This window comes from Monodelphis domestica, chromosome 6 (genome assembly GCF_027887165.1).
Source record: "Monodelphis domestica isolate mMonDom1 chromosome 6, mMonDom1.pri, whole genome shotgun sequence".
Taxonomy (NCBI): domain Eukaryota; kingdom Metazoa; phylum Chordata; class Mammalia; order Didelphimorphia; family Didelphidae; genus Monodelphis; species Monodelphis domestica.
Window position 1 is genome coordinate 46,773,607 of NC_077232.1, and position 27,366 is coordinate 46,800,972.

At 41.8% G+C, this 27,366-nt stretch overlaps 1 protein-coding gene across 1 annotated transcript; it reads left to right on the forward strand.

Annotated features, from left to right (window-relative positions):
* The first annotated feature begins 15,724 nt into the window (after window positions 1–15,724).
* KCNA4 (potassium voltage-gated channel subfamily A member 4) lies at window positions 15,725–23,437 on the forward strand. Its single transcript, XM_056801992.1, has 2 exons — window positions 15,725–16,245; window positions 19,673–23,437. The coding sequence occupies exon 2, from the start codon at window positions 20,438–20,440 to the stop codon at window positions 22,415–22,417; it is 1,980 nt and encodes a 659-aa protein (XP_056657970.1). The 5' UTR covers window positions 15,725–16,245; window positions 19,673–20,437; the 3' UTR covers window positions 22,418–23,437.
* Window positions 23,438–27,366: the final 3,929 nt, after the last annotated feature.

Genomic DNA, 27,366 nt, shown 5'->3' on the forward strand with positions numbered 1-27,366 from the left:
CAGAGATAGATAAAGACAGAGACAGAGAGACAGAAATAGAAATAGAGACAGAGAGACAGATAGATGGAGACAGAGACAGAGAGGTAGAAATGTAGAGACAGAGAGACAGGGTCAAAGGCAGAGAGAGTCATAAATAGAGAGATAGAAAGACAGGCAGAGAAATAAATAGAAACAGAGATAGAGACAAAGAGAGACAGGGACAGAGATAGCAACAGAGGCAGAGAAAGACAGAAATAGACAAACATACAGAAACAGAGACAGAAAAAGACAGAGATAGGCAGAGAGAGACACAGAGGCATAAAGACAAAGAAATAATTAGAAACAGACATAGAGGCAAAGATAGAGATAGAGACAGAGAAAGACAGACAGACAGAGATAGAGAGAAATAGAGATAGAGGAAGAAATAGTCTGAAACAGAGATAGAGACAGAGAGGTAAGGGAGAGAAGGAAGAGAGAGAGGCAGGCAGAGTCTTCATCAATGGTAAGTCAACTATAGCAACTTATCATCAGGAAGAGCTGGGTTCAAGTTCTCTCTCTGCCAGTGCTTCCTGTGTGACCATAGGCATATCATGTAACTTTTTGGTGATGCATCTAGCTCTCGAGGTTGCATAGTAGGTACCTCTATGCATTGGCAGCCTTAGGATGGGAGTTTCCTCAACTAGTAAAAAACACAAGTGTTTTCTCTGTCTCAGTCTCTGTCATTCCTCCTCTTTCTCCTCTTTTCTTCACTGCCCCCCTCCTCCCCATTGGTCCATTTTTTTTCAGACAACCTGGTTACTTTATTATATGTTAAGGGTTAGAAAATAAATTTGTTTCCTTTTTTTAATGCTTACCTTCCTTCTTAGAATTGATACTGTCTATTGGTTCCAAGGCAGAAGAGCAGTAAGAGCTAGGCATTAAATGACTTGCCCAGCTTCCCACAGCTTGGAAATGCTTGAGACCAGATTTGAACCCTGGACCACCCATCTCTAAGCCTAGTTCTGTAGCCATGGAGACACCCAGCAGTCCCAACTTTCCTTTAAAAATATATTTTTTGATAGGTCAAATAATTTTGACCAAATTCTGCTGAGCTTGACTCTGGTCCATGTCCACTGTATGATACTCTTAGATTAAGATATGGTTATAGGCATGGATATAGCCATTGAATCTCATTGGAGAATTTATGTTCCTATGAAAAATCAGTGTCATTTCTTTGCATTCCTCCAAAGCAGCTCAAAAGTTAGTAGCTACACATAGTGAAGAATTATGACAAGCCTCTAGGAAACCTCTCCTCCTCCTCTGTAACCTGCAGAGTAAGAAAACTATCTTTGTACTTTGCAAAACACAAAAACAATTTCTTCAGTACCATTTTTTGAAATACAATATTTACCAATCCCCTTATTACATTTATTCACTTCTAAAGACATGTTTAATTAGAACCTATTATTACTGCCTGAAATAATCACATTCCATTTATTTAGGAATAAAATATTCAGTGCCTCTTGCAATGTTAGGGGACAGAGTCTCTGATTTTCCTTCTTGAGCCCTAGGCCAACTTCCATCCATTGCTAGACAGAAGTAACACCTCCTTCAGTCTGGCAATTAAGTATTATTATGAATCACAGCATCTCAGTTGGAGGTAGTTTTGTGAACAGAGAATGTCAGGAGGTCTTGAAGTCAAGAAGACCAGGGATGCTATAGAGGAATGGACAAAGGATTATCATCAGAGGACATGGGTTCAACATCCACCTCCAACACATACCATATATTTGACTGTGGGAAAGTGTCACCTGCTTGAGTCTCAGGGGTGTCAACCAGTTCTTGACCCTCTCCCTCCACCCATTGTTCAGGAAAAACTGAGTGTTTTTAATTCTCCTTTATATTGGGAGGGGGTGGGGATTGGAGAAATATCTTTCCTTGCTAATATGCTAGCTCCTACATCTACATGCTTATAAAACAGAAAATCAAGAAATAAAGGGACTTTGTGAACTTTTCGGAGCAAACAATTTATTTGGAAATAGTTTGTTCCACAATCTGGATAAATAATGCATAAACCATTAAAAAATAAAGTTTTCATTATGAAAAAATGTCCTTGGAATGTAAGTTTAAAAAAATGTTCTTCTAAAATATATTTGGGGATAGGGCAGCTAGGGGGCTCAGTGGATAGAGAGCCAAGTCTGGAGCCAGGAAGTCCTGCGTTCAAATGTGGCCTCAGATACTTCCTAGCTGTGTGATCCTTAACATAATCACTTAATCAGTAAGTCCCTTAAGACACTTAACTCCCATTGCCTAGCCCTCATAGCTCTTCTGCCTTGGAAGTGATAGTATCAATTCTAAAATAGAAGGTAAGGGTTTAAAATGTATAAATATATGTATAGATGTACATATATATATATATGCACATATGTGTGTGTTTGGAGAGAGAGAGAGAGGGAGAGGGAGAAGGAGAGAGAGAAGGAGGGATGGAGAGAGAGAGAAGAAGGGATGGAGAGAGAGAATGAGGGAAGGAGGAGAGAAAGGGAGCGAGAGGAGAGAGAGAAGGAGGGATGGAGAGAGAGAAGAAGGGATGGGGAGAGAGAGAGAGAGAGAGAGAGAGAGAGAGAGAGAGAGAGAGAGAGAGAGAGAGAGAGAGAGAGAGAGAGAGAGAGAGAGAGAGAGAGAGAGAGAGAGAGAGAGAGAGAGAGAGAGAGAGAGAGAGAGAGAGAGAGAGAGAGAGAGAGAGTCTGTCGAATGGACAAAAGTAATATTCACTTAGGGTTTGTAACGGCCTCTCAAGATTGAATACACCTGAATTCTGTTCTAAGCCCAAACCAGTGGCTCAATTGTGCCTTTAAAAGAACCTCCTCCTGGGCTGCCCTATTTAATACCCTTCTTGTTCAGATGGTCTGCCTGTTAGTGGAGTTATAGGCACCTCCTGGAAAATCTTGAAACATCCTATCACATCTTGAGGGGAAACCTGCTGTTGTTTAGAAGATGGTAGGAACAATTCCCATCTGCAAATGGTTATTTATGACTTGGTTATTTTTAGATCTATTGGAAGCATCTCTCCCAGTAGCCTCTGGGCACATTTGCTGGAGTTTAATAATTAGCATTCCTATTATAGCTTACAAACAACACAGAAGACAACATAAACACAGGATCCATTCACATGCATCTGTACATAACCAGAAACAGACAAATAAAGAAATGAGCTATTATACCTTCTGCCCAGAGGTGTGCATCAATCAAGGGAATGATTAATTAGTCCTTAAAAGCTACAGTTGTTGCCAGACCATCAGATCCACAGCACAAGTAGTTCTGACTTAGGGAGACTCCATTTATCAATGATTTAGGAACCCCAATAATTCAGGGAAGGTGGACCAGAGTGGAGACTGCTCTCCTCAATATAGAAAAACTGCCTTTTGTTTCCCAAATCAGAATGGGGTAGGGGAAAGGAATGACGAGGAGAGTTTCTACCTCCTTTGCAGAGATGCTCTTATACAGATGCAGAGTTAATGAATTATTGATTCCAAGGACTCTCTTTTGACATTTTGACATCTCAAAGGAGCCCCTGTCCTCCAACTAGTATCCCTATCTGCTTTTGGGAGAGCTGAGGATGTGGAGGAGGGGGAGAAGGCTATATATATATATATGTATATATGTATGTATACATATATACATACATATATACATATATATATATATATATATATATATATATATATATATATATATATATATATACCAGGGGTACTTAACCGAGGGTCTATGAACTTGGCTTGAAAAATATTTTGATAATTATATTTAAATATACTTGATTTCCTTTATACTCCTGTGGATTTTATTTTATGTATCTGAAAATATTATTCTCAGGAGGCATCCCTCGTCTTCCAAAAGGGGTCATGATGGAAAAAAATAAAAGGTTAAGATATGGTAAGCAGAAAACATTTCATATTTGGCATCAGACATGCTGTGTAGAAATCTCGGTGTTATCACTTCATAAGTGTTTGACCTTGGATTTCAGCACCCTCATGTATAAAAAAAAATGGGGCAGGAGAAGAATCAAAGAGCAGGCCCCATTGCAGGTAGTAAAATTCCTCGGTGCTACCTGAAACTGATTAAAATGTAACTGAGAAATATTTAACAAAAGAAATAAAAATACGATATATCAGATAATGTTAATTTGTGGTTTCGACACCAGTATGTGGCTATCAGGGATCCTTAAGCATGATTTAATGTAGTGATTCCTTTTCTATTTGAGTTTGACAGCACTGGCCAGAGGATCCTCACCACTTTAAAAATCTACAATTTGATTAAATCCTTCAATAATAATTCATGTAGATATAGTACATTACATGTTGCAAAGCACTTTATATAAGTAACCTCATTTGATTCCTAACAGCCCTAGGTGATATTATTAGCTTTATTTTACAGATAAGGGAACTGAGGCACAGAATGATAAAGTAATTTGCTCAGTGTCCCACAGCTAGTAAATAGGAAAGGCTCAAGTTGAACTCTGGATCTCCTGACTTCATGTCCAGTGTTCTAAGCATGGGGCATGGCCTCTGACATTCTACTGCAATTGCTTCTGGTTAATTAGTCCACAACTCTTTGTTAAGTATCTGTCTTATGTCAGGCTTGAGGCTAGGTTTTGGTTTTGGTTTTTGTTGTTGTTGCTATTCAATTGTTTCAGCCATGCTTGATTCTTTGTGACTCCATTTGGGGTTTTCTAGGCAGAGTGGAGTAGATTTGACATTTTCTTCTCTAGCTCATTTTACAGATAAGGAAACTGAGGTAAAAAAGGTTAAATGCCTTGCCCAGGTAAAAGGAATAATGAACTGGAGGAATTCCATGGAGACTGGAACAACCTCCAGGAAGTGATGTGGAGTGAGAGGAGCAGAACCAGGAGAACATTGTACACAGAGGCTGATACACTGTGGCACAATCGAATGTAATGGACTTCTTCTCCCTTAGTGTCAATGCAGTGATCCTGAACAACTTGGAGGAATCTATGAGAAAGAACATTATCCACACTCAGAGGAAGAACTGTGGGAGTAGAAACAGAAGAAAAACAACTGCTGGATCACATGGTTCGAAGGGGATATGATTGGGGATATAGACACTAAAGGAACATCCTAGTGCAAATATCAATAATAGGGAAATAGTTCTTGATCAAAGACATATGTAAAAACCCAGTGGAATTGCACATTGACTATGGAAGGGGAGTGGGAGGAGAGGAGGGAAAGAATATGAATCTTGTAACCATGGACAAATTTTCTTAATTAATCAATAAAATTAAATTTAAAAAAGTAAATGACTTGCCTGGGGTCACACTGTTAGTAAATGTCTGAGGCTGGATTTGAACTCATAAAGATGAGAAAGATTCCAAGCTTACTGCTCTATCTACCCAACTAACTGATACAGGTGCTGGAGATTCTAAGACAAAAAATAGCTCCTGACCTCAAAGAGCTTACTTTTATCAGAAGGAACAATATATTTGGTAAGATTATTTAAGGGGAAAGAAAAATATACAGAGAAGGTAAATATGAGGTAATTTCAGGGAGAGGCACTTGCCACCAGAAAGGCTTTAAGTAGGAGGTAACACCAGCTGAGCTTTGAAAATCATTCCTAGCTTCTTAAATTGGAACTCAAACTGTTTCCTCATAGAAATCACATCATGATTAGGTAGAGGTGAAATGCCCAGAAACTACTATCATTCAGATAGGTTCTGAGTTAAATAGACTTGGGCAGAGGATTAGTCTGGGAACTCAGTAGGAAGAACCCTTGATCTGCAGTGAGGGGATTTGGATTTATTTAATGGCCTGAGTAACCTTGAAAAAGTCTTAATGACGGTGATGATGGCTAGTATTTATTTATATGACACCTACTATGTGCCAGGCACCATACTAGTTCTTTTATCTCTCTGGATCTCTGTTGATTCATTTCTAGATTCAGAAGTTTGGAGGAGATAATCTAAATATAGGCCCTTTCCAGGTTCTAATCATTTAATATAGTTTCCATGGGGAAATGCCAAGAACTAAACAAGGGATTAGCAAACACTCTTTTAGACCATACCTGACTTTAGTCTGGGTCCTGTTTACAAAATGCTCTGAAGATTGAAACAAACAATATTGTCACCAACGCCTGCTAATGTTGTCATCAATCTTAAGGAATCAATGAACCAATCAACAAGTGTTTATTAAGGGTGTACCAGGTGCTAGATACTGTGCTAGGCACTAGGAATACAAATACAATTAATTAAGTCTAGTGTGAGAATTCAAGAGTTAAGAGCCTCCTCTTAAATGCCAAGTTTTCTTGGGATGGATTTTAGATAATGAAAACATATTCAAGTCTTTCATATCAAATGATTTATTGATTCATGCTTCAATAGGATTTAGAACTAGGAGAGATTTCAGATATTAATCTAGTATGATGTTCTCATTTTACAAATAAGAAAAGAATTTAGTATCTAGGAAAATTAAGGGAATTGCTCAAGGCACTTTGTAGTGCATCAAAAAGAGCACTACATTTAGCCTCTGACAATTTGGGTTCAAATTCCACCTCTGACATTTACTACCTGTATGACCTTGGCATGTCATCTCCAGAGTTTCAGGATCCTTTTTATGTAAAATGATGGAGTTGTATGATTGGACTAATTGACCTCAAAGGTCCATTGAAATTGGTGATCCATGAGTTCTTAGGTGTTTGTTGCTATTGTTATTTTATTTTATTGGTTTTGAGTAAGACTTGAAATATAGATAGTAACTAGTAGAGGCAAAAACTAACTTCTGTATTCTTTCTGTTTTACCAATTTTCCTTGAAATTTTTACTCCTTCTGTGCCCCTTTGGGGCATAGAGGTGACCTTGGATTCTTAAAGACTCCTCCAGCTGAATAAGACAGTCAGTGGGTCAACAAGGATTAATTAAAGATTTACTAAATGACCAGCACTGCTCTAAGAACTGAGGATACCCCAAAAGAATCCAATTACATTAAAATATAAATAAGCTAAGATAAAAATCCCTTAAATCATGAAATTTTTCCTTTTAAAACTTTATAGATAAAACCAGATCAGAGGCAAAAAATTGCTAATATGGCCATATTCCATAGATCAAATAAATTTAGCTAAACAATAGTACTTACATTCTTGATGAAGAATTAAAAAATTAATAGAGGAGAGGCTTTGATGTTGATTAAGATATAACAACTTAATAATTGGAGTAATATCTTTATGTGAGGAAACAGAAGAAATACTATATCTATCCATTTATTTACCAACTATATACATGTTTCTCTCTGTGTATATGTACATATGTGTATATGTACACATACATATATGCAATAAACATACACCTGAATGTATAAGTATGAATGTGTCATATTCATATGTCACATATACATATGTATGTGTCAGGATATATATGTATATATATATATAAATACAGACAGACATACAAATATACCATCATAAAAACAACAAACAAAAAGAACTGGAGATAAAAATACATGCCAACCAGTCTCTGTCTTCAAGAAGCTTACATTCCAATGGGGGAAGACTAGTTATAGAACATTTGTAGATTTTAATAAACTGGAAAAGTTTTGATACAGACCTTGAGATGGACTATATGTCTTCTGTCTAAAGACTTGCCTACCTAAATTCAGAAATGCAGATCACCTGAGGATTGATTTTTTTTTTTGGCAAGATAGAAGATTTTTTTTTGGCAAGACCATCTACTAAATTGTAAAGGGGTTGTGTATCAAATACATTAGTTCAAAATGATTCTTAAAATCCATTAAAGTAACTACACTGACTTCAAGTAGGTAACATTTATTTTCTAAGTTCCATACTTCTTTTTGAAAAATAATATGGTTTGATCTACCTTCAGACTCCAAAAAGGTCTTTCTCTAGTGGTGGATAACATTTTGTCTGGGATTTTTGTATTGCTGAGAAAACCTGTTCTTGGTTGATCATCTTACATTCCACACTTCTTGCCCCTAGTCTTGAAAGGTTACCTGGGAACCAATGAGAAGTGGCCTTCAACAGAAATAGATGATAGTGGAGTGAAAAATTCATGTTGGCCAAGTATTTCCTATTGCCATGCTTATCATGGCAGCTCATCTTTCTCTAAAACTTTGTGGCTGACAAAAGTGCCATAGAGAAAGATGATAAGCATGGCAGAAGAAAATCCTTGGTTATTATGATTTAGCCCTTTATCTAGGGTTCTGTATAAAGACAATGAGATTGAAAGCTGGGAGATCAAGAGTCCATTTATCAGGTAGTGAGGCTCATGGAACAGAGATGGTTGACATGTCCATCATCCAAGTTTGAAAAGGTTCATTGTCATGTGGTTTGCCATAGGGTGATTTTTTTAATGCCAGAAATCATGAAACAATTGACTAACACATGAAGTGGTTACAACCCACATTAGTGAAAGCAGTACAAATTCTTGACAAAGTCAGAGTAGCACCTGAATTCATCAAGTTGCCAAAGTTTTTCTAGGATCAGTGAATTTCTAGATGAAGGACCTGAGACACAATAGGGTTAAGTGACTTGACTACAGTCACACAGCTAATACATGTTAGAACTATAATTTGAACTTGTATCTTTTTATTTCAAGTACAACTCCCCTTTTCCTCTGCCATTATTGCCCAACTAGATATGTAGGAAGCAAATTAAAAGAATCAATGATAAAATAATTTTTTACTCAACAATTCATTTTTAAATGTCTGCTATGTGCCAGCCACAGGAAATAAAAACAAAAACAAAACTCAACAATGCCTCCATACAACTACCCCTGCCCAAAAGGACCTCCAAGTGTGCTGGAGAAAAACAGAGGCGCAGATAAGCCAATATGAAATATATATTCCATCTGGGAGTGGAAAATACTTTCCATTTCTGTCCCTACTAGTTACTACTTTTCTTTTAAGTCTTCCTCAAACAATAAAATAAATGCCTGTGTGTCTCTGTTCTTATGTTCCCATGATCAGGAAAGGATAGTCCTTGACCTAAGGCTTGAAGAAGATCAAAGACTTCTACAGAATGGTAGAGTTGAGGACAGAGAACATCTCTGACATAGAGGGTAGGTTGTGAGAGAGAATGATCGTGGGAAACAGAAATGGAAATGGAATGTGATTTTGGGGGCCATTTTAACTCTAGTATAGCTCAGGCCAGGAGGAATAAGGTATTATTAGTCTGGAAGAGAGTAAGGACTGAATACCCAAGGCATGGTTTGCATTTTATTTGAAAGGCAATAGGGAACCACTTCAGCTTCTTGAGCAGTGGAATAGTCTGGTTTGTGGTTTAGGGCCATTCATTTGGCAGTTGTTTGGAGAGTGCATTGGAGAGGGAAAGAGGATAAACACAGGGTGGCTATTAGGAGAATATTTTAATAGTTTAGTTGAGAAGTCACAAGTGTCTGAATTAGGGTGTGTTCATGGAGAGGAGGGGAATCAAGGTAAGCTCTTTGGTGAGCTAATATAGGGACAGGCTTTATCCTATGTCCCAGAGGAAACATTCTGAGAAATGACAGGACTTTCTTGAAAGAGTTATTTCCTTTTATTTTTGACAGAGATTTTTTCTCTGCCCTAAGATCTGAACAATGTCTATCTGGGTAAGACAGGAGTGGGTAGTGGTGGTGAACAAGCTTTACAAATCGCACCTCCAAGAAAATAATAGGGGAATGATTCACATTTTACAAGGGATTGTGGGATGCTCAGCCCACCTGCAACAAAGAAAGTAGGAATAAAAGGCATGGAATGAAAAGCTTTCTAGAGTTTTCTCACACCCACCCTGGTCCAATGCTCTCAAAGCCAAAGGTTAGTGGGGAGGACCAATGTGGGTGCCATGGTTGAGGGTCTTGATGTTAATCAGGAACAGTGTGGGCACAGAAAAAAAGCTGGAGAAAGAAGGCAAGAAAGGGAATGAAAAATGTGTGTGTTTTCTTCATCTCCCTCCCAAGAAACTTGATGGCTGGCAAATGACCCCCTTACATATTCTTACAATCAATTTTAGGAAGATTAAAAAAATGACAATAATAATAAAAGCAATTATCAGGGATTTTGTGTGCACTTAACTACCAATCTTTATGCATTTGTTGCTAAAGTCGATATTTCCAATCCTGGACTCTACTGAGCTCCAGACATGCATCTCCAACTCCCCTATGGGACAGCTCCTTTTATTTGTCCATTAGCACCTCCAATAATAATATTAAAATATTAATAATAGCTAACCTTTTTAGAGTGCTTTAAGGTTTGTGAAGCAAGCTTGGCCAAAGCTGACTTCATTTCTTGTCTTCTTAAACTTGCTCTTGTCTTTGAGTTCCCTTCTTTGGTTTATGGCAGTATTCTTCACCTTATCACTCAGGCATAGAACCTTAGGATTCCCTCTGATGCTTTCCCTCACTTCTTCTATCTAATCAGTTACCAAGTCTTGTTTCTACATCTTTCACATCTCACCCAATTATTCCTCTCCATTCTCTGGACCATTTCCCTAGTTCAGGTCTTCATGACCATCAGTACCCAAATTTTACAGTGGTAGGTAGTGAATAATGGATAGAATACTGGACTTGGGGTCAAGAAGTACTGCGTTCTAATCTTTCCTGAGACACCTGTCTGGGATCCTGGGCAAATCACTTAACCTTCTTTGTTATTTTATTTATAAAATAGGGATAATAATAGTACCTATGTCCCAGAGGTACTATTGTGAGGATCAAATATGTCAACATGTGTAAAATGCTTTGTACACTTTAAAATGATCTATAAATGCTAGCTATTATCATTATTACTATCATGGGCTTCCACCGAACCTTTGCTCCAAATGATCATTCCGATACTACTACTAGCTAACATAAATAAAATGCTTCCTGTGTGGCAGATATGTGTAACTCCTTTACAATTATTATGTTATATAATCCTCACAACAACCATGGAATGCTATTACTGTATTTTCCTTTTTTTAATAACTGAGGTTTTGCCTAGGGTCACACTGCTAATAAGTGGCAGGCTGGATTTGAATTTAGGTCTTCCTTATTCCAGACCCTTGGTTCTAGTCACTGTGCCACTTAGCTGTTTATATTATTCTCTCAATAATTTTTCTTAGGCATATATTATATGTTCAGAATATCACAGATTTAGAGTTGGAGGAGTCCTTTAGAGGTCATTGAGTCTTATTCTTTCATTTTACAGATGGGAAAACTGAGGCCCAAAGAGAACAAAAACAGACTTTGTTCAAGGTTATAGCTAACAAATGTAGAAATAGTGCTTGGACCCATGTCCTATGACTCCAAATTCATGGCTCTTGCCACAGGGATCCTTTGTTCAACCTCTTCATTTTATTTATGAGGAAAAATGAGTAGGAAATTTTGTGGCTTGCTTGAAGTCATACCTGGGGGAGAATAGATTTGAAGTCATATTCAGTACTCTCTCTACTGGACCAAGCTGCATCTTGTCTGGAAAGGATGGAAAGGAAGCAGGGGACAGAGTCAAAGTTAAAAATATAATTGAAGAGTCAAGGATGTCTGTGAAAGAGAGCAAGCAATTAGAAGGCAATATGTAATTTGGATGTTGATATCAATTATTTATATAAATTGTTGATGGAATTCAAAATAAGGAGATGATGGGAGAGGTGGTTTCCAGGGAAGATTTTTTTTTTTTGGTGGGATGAAGTCTTGGGTAGAAGTTTAGAATTTAAGAATGAAGGAAAGGATTCAGGAAGAAAGAGAACTGACTTGAAGTCAGGAGGTACCTGAGTTCAAATCTTTCCTACATCATTGAATCTCTCAGAATTTTCTTAGGCAATTCTCTGTTACTGTTCAGTCATTTTCAGTCATAGCTGACTTTATGACTCCATTTAGGGTTTTCTTGGCAAAGATACTGGAGTGGTTTGCTATTTCCTTCTCTAGCTCATTTTACAGATGAAGAAATGGAGGCAAATAGTATAAAGTGACTTGCCCAGGATTACACAGCTACTCAATATATCTGAAGCCAGATTTGAATTTAGGAAGATTTCGGTCTTCTTGATTCCAAATTAGGCACTGCACCATCTAGCTGCCTAGGTAATTCTTTCAGACTATGTAAAGTGGTGACTTGCATTGGCATATGGAGTCCTCTCCCCTGGGAGTTCCCAATAAAAATCTGATTATAGGTCCAATCACTATCTCTATCCTTCCTCATGCTATCTGGACTAAGAATTCAAGGTCAAGTGGTGCCTTGAACATACATCCCTTGTATGAGTGGGCAAGGAATATACACTTTAGTGCTCCTGTTGGCTCTTTTATGGCTGTTCATTTGTTTCAGTTGTATCAGACTCTTTGTGACTCCATTTAAGGTTTTCTTGGTGAAGACACTGGAGTGACTTATTCTTCTCCAGCTCCAGGGAGAGTTACCAACCAAAGGGTTAAATGACTTGCCCAGAGAAAGTAAGGTGTGTAAGTTAATAAGTGTCTGAGGGCAGATTTGAACTCAGAAAGATGAGTCTTTCCCTCTCAGCACCTAGTTCTTTATCACTGTACCATGTAGCTGCCCTTCTTGGCTCTCTTAAGTTAATAAATTACATAGAAAACTCTTGGACCAAAACCAAACCAACCTGGACCAAAACCAAACAAAATTATCATCCTCTAAAAGACCTCTGTAGAACTATAGATCATTGTTTTAGAGATGGAAGGGAATCGTGAAGTCATCTAGTCCACTACCATCATTTAACAGAGGAGAGAATAGAGGTCCAAAGGGGTTAAGTGACTTGCCCAGGGGCACTCACACAAGGAATAATTGGTTGAGGCATAATTTGAATCTATGTTTTCAATAAATCTCTGGCCCTCCTAAGATCTCCTGAAGCACCAATACTTTCTTTGCTTAAGTCATCCAGACTCTTATTACATTAGAAATAAGCTATATATTTATAAAGTCCTCCTCCTCTTTAAATTATTTAAAAAAATAACTTGAGGTCATATACATGTTGGAGGCAAATGAAGCCTACTTAATACAGTTTTAACAAGGTAGAATGAAAATGTCTTACTTTTGATAAAGCTGCCATCTTGGGGACATCATGCAATCCTATTTTCCAAACCACTGATGGCTTTGGGCTTCTGATTAATTTCATAAATTGCTTTGGAGCCAAGGACCCTGGCTCCCTCTTGCTTCCTCTCCTCCTTCCACCACACTCTCAGACATTTTCATTTTGGCAAGTCTACAGCTCCATATCGTGCTTGTTCCTATTTGGGAGGAAAGTTGGAATAAGTAGCATTTAGATAGCACTTTCAGGTTTTGAAAGTGCTTTACATGTGTGATCCCATTTGAGTGAGGTCAATGCTATTACTTTCCCCATTTTATAGATGAGGAGACTGAGGTACCTCAAAATTAAATTCTTTGCCTGGAGACCAGGGCTAGTATCAGAATTATTCCTGATTCCTGAGTCAAACTCTCTCATTCAAAAATGTCCTTTATTTCATCATGGGCAAGGTCTGACTACTTCTTATCCATTGTGGGCTTCTAGGCTCATTATACAATATTTGATTTGACATCACAAAATAAATATTTACCTCCTGGCATCCTGAGGATGGAATGGAATCATATTTGTAAAGCGCTTTGCAAACCTTAAAGCATCATGTAAATGCTTTTATTATACTACAGTGTGAAAGGTGAAAAATTTGTGCATTCATAAAAAAGCCCCAGTAAAATGGGGCTAACTGGGACACCCTGCACTGTGTAGCCGTCTACCTTGCTTCTTCCCAGTCCCCACTCTGGTCCAGGGCAGACATTCCTAAGCAATTCACTTTTGAAGAAGACCAATCCCTGTAATTTGCTCAATGAGCTGCTGAGGGAGACATAAGGAGGGCTTGAGGTTATAATACAAACCAAGAGGAGGAGGTATATTTCTCTGCTTCTCTTCTTCCTGACCAGAAACTTGGCCCAGAGGCCACAACTGAAAACTTTCAGGGTTGGTGTCAGGTTTTAGCAGTCTGTTACTGAAGCTGGTTCAGTCCACTCCAGCTCATTCTTTTAGCATCTTCATTTTTTTTTAACAAAAAGTAAAACAAGCACATTGTTATTATTGTTCAAATTCCTTCATCAGACCTCTTCCTACCTGCCTGCTCTGGAGAGGTGCGTGGAGGCATATCTATAATTCAAGTCGTGAATATTTCTCTCAATAATTAATGCATTACCACAAAGGGAGAATGCCAACACAGTCTGTGAACAAAGCCACCCTTTGGGGATGGCAGCAGCCTCTGGGGAGAAGACAAGCCTTGGGTTGCTCAGGCTTGTTCTGCCTTTGGTCAGATGGGGAGAGCTGGGAAAGGGGAAGGCAACTGAGTGGTACCTTTCTGGTTCAAGGGTCTCCGGGGTTCACTGAGGCATTTTTGCCAGCCAGTTGTGCCCAGTCTCCCTCCACTCCCCAGAACCTTTCTCTCCTCTTTGATGGAGAGAAATCCAGGAAAAGATTGGATAGACCAAAAAAACCTCTTTTTTTTTTCTTTTTAAATGAACCCTAGGCTACAGTCAATGCAAGGGGCATAGTAATGGCCAAGAGTGCTGACATCGGAGCTGCCAAGGAAGGCAGATCCAAGAGGAACTCAGGCGAAGGCGCACCTGCTGCCTCGATGCTCAGTATTTCCCCGGTGTGTTGGGAGTGTGTGCAGGGTCTGGGTGAGTCCGTTGGACAGATTGGGAGATGGGGGTCACGGTCGCCCGACCTACACCCCCCCCCCAATAAAAAAAGAGGATTGAATATTGAAATGATTTTGTTTAGTGGATGTCTACCCCTTCCCTAGCAAATGCCCACCTAGAAAACGCCAAGTCCAGGATGACGGGAGAAGCAGAACCCCAGCCAGGCTAAAGTAGTTGGGAACTGTTGCATCCATCCTCAAAGACTTTCCACCGGGAGAGGGGTGGGGGAAAGAGTGGCTCCGTCCTTTTATCTCTCTCCAGTCCAGACGCCTCCAGTCTCCTCCCCGCCACCCCCCAAATCCCCAGGGATAGAAAATGGGGGGGGAGGAGGAGGGGTGGGGTGGAAGAATAGCATCCTCACTCCAAGGGAAGCAAGAGCCGAGAATGAGAAACTCACCCCCCACGCAGCTCAGGGACAGACTAAGCTAGGGGCCAGAGGGTGCGTTTAGAGCTTAAAGGGGAAGGAAGGATTGGAGGGAGGAGGCCACGCGAGAAACAAAGGGAGAACAAGAAGAGATGAATGTACGCTGGAACACGCACACACACACACACACACACACACACACACACACAAACACACACACGCAGTGGGAAGGGAGGGAAGGAAGAAATGGGTCGGGGGTGGCAAGATTCTAGGGGGGAAGGCAGCAACTCGGGTTTTCCGCAGCTCCAGGTTCTGAGCCTTTGGGGTCCCCAGTGGGATGCCTTGCCCTGGTCCCTCATTTTAGCTCTCTTGCTCTTGCGCTGGCCATCGTGTTCTCCACCCTCCCACTTCCCAGGGCTCCACCTCCTCCTCCTCCTTTCTCTCTCTTTTTCTCCCTTCTCCCTCCTTCTCCCTCCCACCCCACACCTTTACAAGGCGGGGGGGTGGGGTGGTGGTGATGGGACGCACTGGAGAGGACCCTACGGAAGGGCCTCCAGAGTGGGTGAGCTTCCGAAGCAGCATCCCAGACAGCCTTCCCTCCCTAGGGGGTGGGGGTGGGGGCGCGGCAGAGCCTCTGGGGAGGGGGTGGGGCGGGGGAGGGAATTGCGGCGTCGTGACTGCGCCCGCCCCCTGCGACCTCCTGGGTAGGCGCCCCTGGCGACAGCCTCTATAGCCACACCCTCGGCCCGGCCCTGGCCCCGCCCCCGCTCGGGGAGGCGTGTGCTGCTGCTGCTGCTTGGAGAGAGGGAGGAGAGAGAGAGAGAGCGAGAGAGCGCGCTCCAGAGAGGGAGAGATGGATGTTGGGGAAGGAATTCGGGCTTAACAAGTGAGCGCTGCTGTCTAGGATTTTCATCCTTTCCCCTCCCTCCCCCCTCTTTTTTTCCCTTCCCTTTTCGTATGTGTGGTCCTCCAGTTCCCTCCCAGTCGCCTCTGGGAGCGTAGATCTCCGGAGGCAACTGGACGCCTGGGTCCTTCCCAGGGTAGCATCATCCTCCCCCAAGCAGTGCAGCAGCCGGGGCTCCTTTGCCTCTTCCCTCCTAACCCCCGCTCGACCTGAGAAGTCGCTGGCTGGGCTTATTTTGGTCCTTTCACCTGCCCCACCTGCGCGCTCCTCCCTTTCCCCCAGGATCCCTCTCCACCACCCATCCTTGTTGGCTTTTGGAAAACAGGGAGACCCCCCCCCCCAATCCCCTGCCTGGGAACGGTAAGTATCATTGGAATTCTTTTTCTTTCCTCTCCTCCCTTACCTTCTTCCCCTTGGGGGGGGGCACAGAGTTTTGTTTAAAAACAAGGCATGGATGTGGGGCGGGGGAGGGGGCTACCAGGATCTAACAGAAGGGCATGAATGGAAGGCGGTTAAAAATAACCCTGGGAGGTGGGAGAAGGGAGGTACAGAGGTTGTTGTTTGCTCCCCTTGCCAACAGTTGTTATTTTCCCAATCCCAGGGAAGGGGCTTCATGTCCCAGCTTTCCTATGCTTAGGCATGAACCTGTATCCGGAGGCGACTGTTCCATTAAAGATGTCGTTTCCCCAGCGGGGAGGGGGGGAAGGGGGGTCGGTTTAGCAGAGGCTGCCTGCCTCATCCCTGAGTCTGGTCCGCTGTTCCTTTGGGGAACAGCTGGTGAGCGGGTTTCGTTTGCTTGCTTCTCCCAGCTCTGAATTTGCATGTATTTTTATCAGCATATGATGAGCACACACTTAGGGGCTATATAAATGGCGCGTGTGTGTTGGTGTGCCTGTGTGTTGGCCTTTCAGATGTGCACACACACTCACCATCAGAGGAACTGATCCAGGTACCACCCTGGACCTTTGGGGGAATTAGAAATAAGAGAAATTATATCCTGAAGGTGCTGGTGGTGTTGGAGTAGGTGGAGTCTGGAGGGTGTGTGTGTGTGTGTGGGGAGGGGGGGTTCCAGCTTAATTCTGTTAACCTAATGGCCTTAAATCAATAAATCAGTCAACAAACATTTATTAAACACCTACTATATGCTAGGCACAGTCTGTATCTATAGGAATTCAGAGTTAAAAAAGCAATAGCAGAGGGGTTTCTTGGTTAGATCCCTATTGAGAAACCCTTGGGACTAAATTTGAGTCAGCCTAGCTCACCCTGGGGAAGATTTGACCTAGTCAGGATTGTAGGGTGGGAGGGAACTCTTTAAAGACAAGGGACAGTGAGGTAACTGGTGACCAATGAAAGAGGAGCGAAATATTTGAACAGAAGGAGAGGGGAATAAAAGAGTAACACTCATTCTCCCCCCACCCCACACACCTCCTAAATCAGTTTGTGGAGTGGGAGTAAGGGGCAAATGGGTATAGAGGAGACAGCCTGGCATCTTATCTGAGAGTATGTGTAGGAGTTCCTGACTCCTGAATGTCCAAGGGTCAGGAGAAATAAGAGATTACACAGAGAAAGTTGTGCTTAGGTACTTTATCTCTAAATACAGGTTTCCATTTTCTGATATATTTGGCCTGGTATTGGGAAGTAGGAATAGAGAGGTCTGAAGTCACAAAAACAAACAAACCACCTTGTGCTAACACTGAACTGATCTTAAAAGATCTGCTTTTATAAATTCTCTATTATGAAAATATATCTGGAGATATATTACATTTAGGGACTTGGAGTTCCTCTAGGATAGACAAATAATTTTTTTGGAATGTGGAAAAAGATAATGTAAGACACCTTGAGAGATGTGTCTCTCGGTTCTGTTTCCTGGGAAACCTCCAAATGGGGACTTCCTCTCCCTTCCAAGGAGAGCTCCTTTAATTGGGGAGAGGAATATATATAGTCCCCATTTGCCACACCTGGGCTTGTCAGGCCTTAATGCTCTGGAGGGCCCTCAGGGCTGACACACTTTAGTAAGGAGCAGCAGGTGGTCAAGAGATGAATTTTGTCAAGGATTCCTGAAGCCCTTTTGCTTTTGGTCCCATGTATCTGGAAGATCCAGTAACATCAGAAGCTAAAAATGCTATCAGAAATGGTCTGTAAATTGCCCCTCTAATCATTCCTTGATTCCATGAACCTAAAGTCATTCCACGAACTCTATTGCATCATATAAAAGGAAGCAAAGGGAGATAGGAGATCTGGTCTCTATTGGGTGAATACATGAATTTGAGGAGCCAGGAGAGGAATGGAAGATATGGAAAACATCTTGGAGGTCCAGAGGGAAATTTCATGACAGTGGAACCCAGAGTAGGCCTCAGAGGAAGGTGTCTTCTTCAGTAAAGAGAAAACTAGTAGGGAATATAGATATTGAAAAAGTAGGGAGAGAAGACTTGAGGGGATAGAAGTAGAGGGGTATGGATGGGAGAAAAAGGAGTGAAAGTAAAAGGATAAAGAGACCATTTGGTATAGTGGATAGAGTGCTAAAACTGGAATTGACTCCCATCTAAGACACATTCAGTGTGATCCCAAACAAGTCCCTTAACTTCTCTGGACCTAGATTTCCTCTTCTTTTAAAAAAGAAGGTTAGCTTTGATAACTTCCAAAGTCCCTTTCAGTTCTAAATCTGATCCTATAAGCTCCCATGTGGGAATTATGCCAGGACTCTTCAAAGCAAACTTGGAGGAAAGGAAAGGAAAGAGGTGGATTATTAGGAACTAGGATTAATTGCCCTACCTCCTCTGGGTAGGGAACTAATCTGGGGTTTAAGGGCATGCTATTTATTACATGTAAGTGTGCTCAACCAAGATGTGAAGAAAAGGTTGAGGGATTTGGATATATTCCTGCCTAAATCAAGTCTTGAAGGCATAGATCAAATCTCTTCTCTGTCCTCTCCCTTGTTCAGTATGCTTGTTGGAATTATAAAGTACGCTTAGGGACCAAAAGATTGCAGAAACAGCACAGTTTGGCTACTTCTGACCTGGTCTAATTTTAAAGTTTTCAGTTATGGAGGATAGGAATTGGATTAAGGAGGGGCTTATTTAAGAACCGAATAAGACTCTAAGAATGGAATAAAAAGAAAAGGAAGGTGAAAGAAATGATGATGGAATGAATGGGAGGAGAGGAGAGAGAATCAGTAAGGAGATATACAAAGAGTAAAAATGAGTTTACAATTGGCACTGGAAAGATAATCAGAAGATATGGGTTTTCCCTGTAGCTCTGCCCCTACCTAAACAGCTGATCTTGAACAAGAATCATTTTCTCTGAGCCTCAATTTCTGTATCTGTAAATGAGACCTGGAAGATCTCCGAGGGTCCTCTAGTTCTCACAGTCTATGGTTCTGTGATTCTCTTATTTGGACTAGGTGAAAGCAAGACTTGGGTTGAGAATTATGTGGGGATAGAGTGGAGGAAAGAAAAGACTAAAAGGTGCAAAGAAAACAGATTGAGTAATGGGGTAAATGGGTCAGAAAACAGACTCAAGTGGGATCAAGAAAGAAAAAAAAGCAAGTGAGAAATGAATAAGGGAACAGACCATAATACACTTTTAGCTTTTGATTTTGTGTTTTTGAGGCTCTTTTACTTAGGCCAAGGAGATCTTGGGGCCTTTGAGATCAAGTGAGAGAATCAGTGAGGTGTTCACAAGGAGGTCCAAGACAAGTTGGTGCTTGATGTTTTTTATTAGGAAAATGACAGTCTTTCCTCTTCTCCCCCTACCCCACCCTACCCCATTTGTTTCTTCTCCTCTTCAGGTCAAGTGCAACTTCTCCATGATCTTAGCCAAAGAGTGACTCATCTCCACCCCCGTGTCTTCTATGGAGACCTCAGAGTTGAGTCTGACATTGCAGTGGCCTCTTGTACCCTCTGTTGCTCCTAAAGTCTTTGCCTCTGCCCATCCCTTGCTGCCCCTGGTGTTGAGACACTGTTGATGGACTGATGTGTAGGGGGACTTCAAAGTCCTTCTTGCTGAGCTTGAGAAGCAATGTCAGGACCCACTCCACAACACCCAATATGGGTTAAACCCTCCCTGGAAGGCAAATGTTAAAACTAAAGACTTCTGGTTGCTTATTTGAGTTCGATGGACCAAGTTCTGGACAATTTCCATGGCAGGAGAAGAGAATGCATTTTCTCTGGTGCCATTACTGGCTGGCTAATGCTTGTTCTTTCTGAATCTCAGGACATCCTTACAGACTGGCTCCCAAACTGTTTTTGTGTTTGGAGTTTGTAAGCATAAAGGAATGCTTAGCAAACCCCGTCTTTTCTGACCTAGACTTGAAACTGTTTCTGCTGGATTCTCCACAGCCAAGGCCAGTGGAACAATGTGGAACCGGTGAGAAGCAAGTGGTTAGGGAGCAGATAGAGTGGAAAATGCAAAGTTGGCCTGGAACTGGAACTATTGTTCTTCCAAGAAATCCATCTAAACCCTCAGAGCTTCCCTGATCTGGTGAGGACAAGAACAGTGCGTTTCCTCGCTCTCCTTCTCCTCCCCGGGCCAGCCCTCGCACCAAACCAGCACCATGGAGGTTGCAATGGTAAGTGCAGAGAGCTCCGGCTGCAACAGCCACATGCCCTACGGCTATGCCGCTCAGGCCAGGGCGAGGGAGAGGGAGCGGCTGGCTCACTCCAGGGCTGCTGCTGCAGCGGCTGTGGCAGCTGCCACGGCGGCGGTGGAAGGCAGTGGGGGCTCAGGAGGAGGTAGCGGCTCCCATCACCACCACCAAACCCGTGGAACCTGCTCTTCCCATGACCCCCAGAGCAGCCGGAGCAGCAGAAGACGACGGCGCCAACAGCGAACTTCAGAGAAGAAGAGAATCCATCACCGGCAGAGCAGCTTCCCTCATTGCTCCGACCTCATGCCTAGCGGTTCTGAAGAAAAAATCCTAAGGGAGTTGAGTGAAGAAGAGGAGGAGGATGAGGAGGAGGAGGAAGAGGAAGAAGATGGGAGGTTTTATTATAGCGAGGATGACCACGGGGATGAATGTTCGTACACTGACCTGCTGCCTCAGGACGACGGGGGTGGGGGCGGCTACAGTTCTGTCCGCTACAGCGACTGCTGTGAGAGGGTGGTCATCAATGTGTCCGGCTTACGCTTTGAGACCCAGATGAAAACCCTGGCACAGTTTCCAGAGACCCTACTGGGGGATCCTGAGAAAAGGACTCAGTATTTTGACCCTTTACGCAACGAATATTTTTTTGATCGGAACCGGCCCAGTTTTGATGCCATCTTATATTATTACCAATCAGGGGGGCGTCTGAAGCGGCCAGTCAATGTCCCTTTTGACATCTTCACGGAGGAAGTCAAGTTCTACCAGCTGGGAGAGGAGGCCCTCCTCAAATTTCGGGAAGACGAGGGCTTTGTGAGGGAGGAAGAAGACAAGGCTCTGCCGGAAAATGAGTTCAAGAAACAGATCTGGCTGCTCTTTGAGTACCCGGAGAGCTCGAGCCCAGCGCGAGGCATCGCCATCGTCTCGGTCCTGGTCATCTTGATCTCCATCGTCATCTTTTGCCTGGAGACTCTGCCAGAGTTTCGGGATGACAAGGAGTCTATTATGGCCCTGAGCACCGGTGGGCAGCGGGGGCTGGTGTCCAACGACACCATGTCTTTGCACCTCGAGAACTCCGGACACACGATCTTCAATGACCCCTTTTTCATTGTAGAGACCGTCTGCATCATCTGGTTCTCCTTCGAGTTTGTGGTCCGCTGCTTTGCCTGCCCGAGCCAAGCCCTTTTCTTCAAGAACATCATGAACATCATTGACATTGTTTCCATTTTGCCTTATTTCATCACCCTGGGCACTGACCTGGCCCAGCAGCAAGGGGGTGGCAACGGTCAGCAGCAACAGGCCATGTCCTTCGCCATCCTGAGGATCATCCGCCTGGTCCGGGTTTTTCGGATCTTCAAGCTCTCCAGACACTCCAAGGGCCTTCAGATCCTGGGTCATACCCTCAGGGCCAGCATGCGGGAACTGGGCCTTCTGATCTTTTTCCTCTTCATTGGGGTCATCCTGTTCTCCAGTGCTGTGTACTTTGCCGAAGCTGATGAGCCGACGACGCATTTCCAAAGCATCCCGGATGCCTTTTGGTGGGCTGTGGTGACGATGACAACTGTGGGCTATGGGGACATGAAGCCCATCACGGTGGGGGGCAAGATAGTCGGGTCCCTGTGTGCCATTGCAGGCGTGTTAACCATTGCTTTGCCAGTGCCAGTGATTGTCTCCAACTTTAACTATTTCTACCATAGAGAGACTGAGAATGAGGAGCAGACGCAGATGACCCAGAATGCTGTCAGCTGCCCATACCTCCCCTCTAACTTGCTGAAGAAATTCCGGAGCTCCACTTCTTCTTCCCTTGGGGACAAGTCTGAGTATCTAGAGATGGAAGAAGGAGTGAAGGAATCTCTTTGTGCAAAAGAGGAAAAATGTCAGGGGAAGGGGGACGAGAGTGAGACAGAGAAAAACAATTGCACCAATGCCAAGACTGTGGAGACTGATGTGTGATGTTCTCCCCCTTCCAAAGTTTCCAAATCTATTTATGCAGACAGAGTGCAGTGAAGAAATTGAAATATGCAAACGAGTCTAATGCATACAGTAGTAGGCCATTTATTGGTTAAGTGAGACCTAATTATCACTAAACTTGTATTACATATCAAGCAGATGATATACCTTGTAGAGGGGGGTGGGCCTAAACGAGAGCAAATCAATCTTTATATTTTTATTAGAATGCAAGAGTTTTGCACATCAGCTGGAAGAGATGATTAAAAAGCCAAGATCATTTGACAGGGAGTGTGTGTGTGTGTGTGTGTGTGTGTGTGTGTGTGTGTGTGTGTGTGTGCTTGCCATCAACATTGCTAGTAATTATTTAATGATAGCAGAAAAAAAGTTGGCATTGGAAGTATTTACTATGTAAGAATGAATACAGTCAAATGGTCATTTACCAATGCTTTCATAGCATCTCTCAGAAATCATTGGATTCCATAGTGGTTGTTTTTTCCAAAAATTTGTATTAATTGCTGTGTGAACTTAAAGAAGTAAATTGTTTAACAGAATAGAGGCCATGGTTTTATCCTGGATTTATCAGAGTTTATTTTTAACTGGAAATTAACTAAAAAAAAAATAGGCCGTATGGGCCCGCAGAAATCAATTATTTTTATTATTAATTTTGGGAAGGCATCAGTAGCAAATGTTGATAAAAATCACAGAGGACATGGAATTGGAGGAAATGTACCAAGCTTGGGACCATAGAATAAAGGGACTGGAATGCTTTTTTTGCACTACTTTATGCTGGAGATCGATCGAACGAGACTTCAAACTGTGAATGTTTACTAATGTTACAATTCAATGACAATCATTGGAAGAATGATTTCTGGGTCTTATTTGATTGTTCTCCGTTTTTCTTTGTGTGAGACTGTTTGCCACACAGATAACAGCATATTGATTCCATCCTCTTTTAAAAGTATAAATAACTGTGATCTGGAAAAGGAATTGTGAAGTAAAATCTCGCAATCAAGCCTTTTGAAACTGGTCTGTTACAGTGATGCTTCTGAAAACTAGACTATTTGAAACATGCTTCTTTAAAAAAAAGTAAGCTTAGTATAATCTAACTAAAGTTAATAATGCCCTGCTTAAATTCTTAAATGAGTAAAAGGCCCAGCAACTGCAGTGATGGGTCTTAAGATCTGACTAGTAAGTGGACTACATAAATATTAAATTTATTCCATAAGTACATAGAGAAGGCAACATAACGCAGTGGAAATTTTATAGGGTTTAGTGCCGGGGGAGCCGGATTTGAGTCTTGGCTATGCCACTTATTCGCTGTGTGACCAGGGGCAGATCTCTTCATATCCTGGGCCTCAGTTTTCTCATTTGTAAAATGAGGGGATTGGAAGAGAAGACCAATTTCTATTGTCTTTTCCAGCCCTCTATCTGTTAATGCAGGTCACGATGGCATTCCTTTTATTCCTCCATTAAAGTGGTTTATGAACCTGGCATATATTCTCATCCACTAGCTCTGATAGCCCCTTCCTTCTTTTTCTACCCTATGGGAAGTTCCTTTACTTTACATTCAGAAGTTTGCATCCCCGTAGAACTAAAATGAACAGAGATGTTGCTTAGCCAATCTGTGTTGCGATAGTATCATACCAAGCACCAGAAATAATTTGCTCAACACCTCTCTGCACATGACCCTGTGCTAGGTGCCACCGAGATAGAGCCAGCAAGGGGTAGTGGATAGAACATTAGAACCAGGAAGACCTGAGTTTTAATCTTGCCTCAGACATTTACTAGTTGTGTATTCTTGGACAAATCACATACCTTTTCTCTTCCCCAACTTTTTCATCCATGAAATGTGGATAATAATAACACCTACTCACAGAGTAGTTTTAAGAATCAAATGAAATTATGCCAGTTAAATCCCTGAAAATCTTAAAGGGTTATAAATGTTAGTTATTATTATTGTTGTCATTAATAATAATAAATTTATTATTGTCACTAATAATAATAGTAATTAAGAGCAAGCTGGCCAATATCATCCTTTCTTATAATTTAGAGGATCATTGAAATGTAAATCAGAAAAAAATAGTGGGAATAAATAAGAGGCAGGAGGAATTCTTTATTCATCCCTTTTTGCAAATACAGATTCTTAGCCTTGGAGAGGTTCCATGTAGACGATGCCTGAATGAGAGTCACCTTTGACAAAATGTGAAACTTTAAAAATCTGGATAATTTGAAACTCAGCCAATTGGAAATTCATTTTAAGAGCTGTTGGACACTGTTGAACCGGGCTGCCCAAAGGTTCCAGCTGGATGGATGGTAAAGGGTCAAGGTGAGAAGCCTAATCCATCTGGTAGATCATGGGCATGAAACTTCATTGTTTCCTCTCACAGTGATGTTGAATGTTATTAGACAATGAAGGCAAGAAATCAGGACTTTGGGGAGACTGGTTTGTTCACAGGCAGCTGTATGACTGGGCAAATCTCTAAATGCTGTTCCCTTGAGCTTCTTCCTCAGCAAAATAAGGCTATCTGCCCTATCTACCTCACTGGGTTGATGTGGGGATGCTTGTGAGAAAGTGTGTTGGAAAGCACTGAATGCCACCCAAAATGTCAGACATGATCCTGCTTAGCTAACTTTCTCATCCTTGGCATCTCAGAGTGACTATGGGGATTAATAACTCTTAGGCTGCATCTAGCTTTGCAAAATGCCTAGATAATTTCTCCAGATATTCTGAATTCCTTAAAGAAAGCTGACTGTACCACCCAAGCACAAGATATTTTTACCGGTGAGGGGTCACTGAGATTTCTGCTAGGAAGAGTGAGGTAGAGTATGAAAAGAGGTCCCTGCAGAAGTGACTACCCCTTCTAAGCAACATCTGGCCGGGTCAGATTGGCTCCCAATATTTTCATGGTTCTTCTACATAGGGCACTTCTGATCTAGCAGTGATTCATCTACCCAGTTAGAACTCCTGGCATTTCTTTTTACCCTTGTGTTTTTCCTTTCCAGCAAGAGACTCTATTCTGGACCTCTTTTTGACTATTATTTGGGTACCACTAAATTAAAAATGATCTGGGTTATTAGGTATGTTCCTCTTGGGTCTTGTGCCTGACACATTCTAGGCACTTAACGAATGAATGTTGTTAGATTGATTACAAAGGCTGCCAGAAAGAATTCCACTCTGAGTAGCATTTTAGGATAGCCCTTTCTAATGCCCTTGAGGGAAGCTTGGCTTGGAGTCGGAAGAACTGTGGTCAAATCATGTCTGGTTGTGTACTTGTGGTTCAGACACCTCCTCCCTGAGTATCAGTTTCCTCATTTGTAAAATGGTCATAACTTGTTCTGAGCAAAGTTCAAGATGACAAAGAAGAATTCAAGCTAATATGCTGTTTTAAGGTTTGCAAAACTCTTTATATAATAATAGCTAACATTTATTTAGCACTTTTAGGTTGACTGGGCACTTTATATGTATTATGTAAATAATTTGTCATTTATTCCCCACCATAACCCCTTAATGAGGCAGGTTGTATCATTTCCCAATTTTACAAATGAGAAAACTGAGGCTCAGAGGGATCAGATGACTGCCCAAAGTCATATAACCAAGCAAGTACCAGAGGCAAGATTTGAACCCAGATCTTCCTAATTCTAAAACCAGTGCTCAACTCATATCACAGACACTCATGTATGTATATGTATGTCCATATATGTATTGTACATATATACACACGTGTGTGTTTGACCCATTGTTATGGAGCGCTGCAATTCACTTGGGCTAGTCTAAGGCTATTTATCTTCAATAGACTCATTGAATCTCAGAGATAGAAGGAAGGGATCTCAGAAATCATCTGGCTTAAAGCTTTCCTAGGACATAATTCCAAAATGAAAGAAGTACCTCTGTTATTATCTGGTATTAAATTAGGACAACATGGAGTCCCTCATGGGTTTCCTAGAAGAATGGCATTTTCATAGACTGGAATTTGGGTATTTTGAGATTTTTCCCTCTTAGTTTAAAAACTATAATGTATTTTGATCCAGGCTATAGCCTGGATTCCTTGAAAGGAAGAGTGATTGGACCTCTGATTTCACTATTATAGTGAACTCCCAAGGAAAGAAGCTCCCTCCATTATTGTGAGTTGGCCCTTTCTCTATAATTTGTTTTAGAGATTTGCCAGAGAGGACTTGGACTGTTCTCCCAAAGCCCTCTCATCCTGTCTGTGTTGAGGGTAGGATTTGAACTCGAGTCTTTTAGGCTCCCAAGGACATCTTTCTATCCATTGTGCCACTCATAGCTGTTGTTTATATAACATTTTAAGGTTTGAAAAAATGCCCTACACATATTAGCTCGTTTGATCCTGCTTTTGTTTGTTTGTTTGGTCTTGTTTGATTGCAGCCCTATTATCTCATTTTACAGATGAGAGAGATGAAAGCTGGAGTCTCTGACCCAAGGTCACACATGTATACTTAGGGATATCCTGATAAGTCATCCTCTGTTACCACTGAGAAAGGAAGCCGCCATGCTTGGTAATTAGGTCAAGGGAAGGATAAAAGCATTCCTTTTGATCACTGTAAAAATTACTACAAAAGAAAGGCATTATTGTGTAGTGAAAAGTTCACTTCCCTGGGGAGTCAGGAGATGGACAGGTTCCAGCTTGAGCCAAGTCATTCCCTTGATGTGTGACCTTAGATAAGTCACATCCTTTTCCCGGGTTTTATGTGTAAATTGAATGGATTAGGCCAGCTGATCTCAAAAGTACCTTCCAGTCCTTCATAGTACCTTCATAGTCTCACAACTAATGCCTGGTGTGAATGAGGTGCTTAGCAAATGAATATTTTTTCCCTATTTGGGAGTCACCTTTCCCCTGGTCCCTATGGAAGTCATGCATGAAGAAGAGGAAACTAAAACCTAAAACCCCTCAGCCAGGTGGCAATCCAGGACTCAGAGACAGACCATTTCCCCT

Bases quoted from the DNA above. Each gene is read 5' to 3' on its own strand.
- KCNA4 (XM_056801992.1), top strand. From the start codon at position 20,438: ATGGAGGTTGCAATGGTAAGTGCAGAGAGCTCCGGCTGCAACAGCCAC.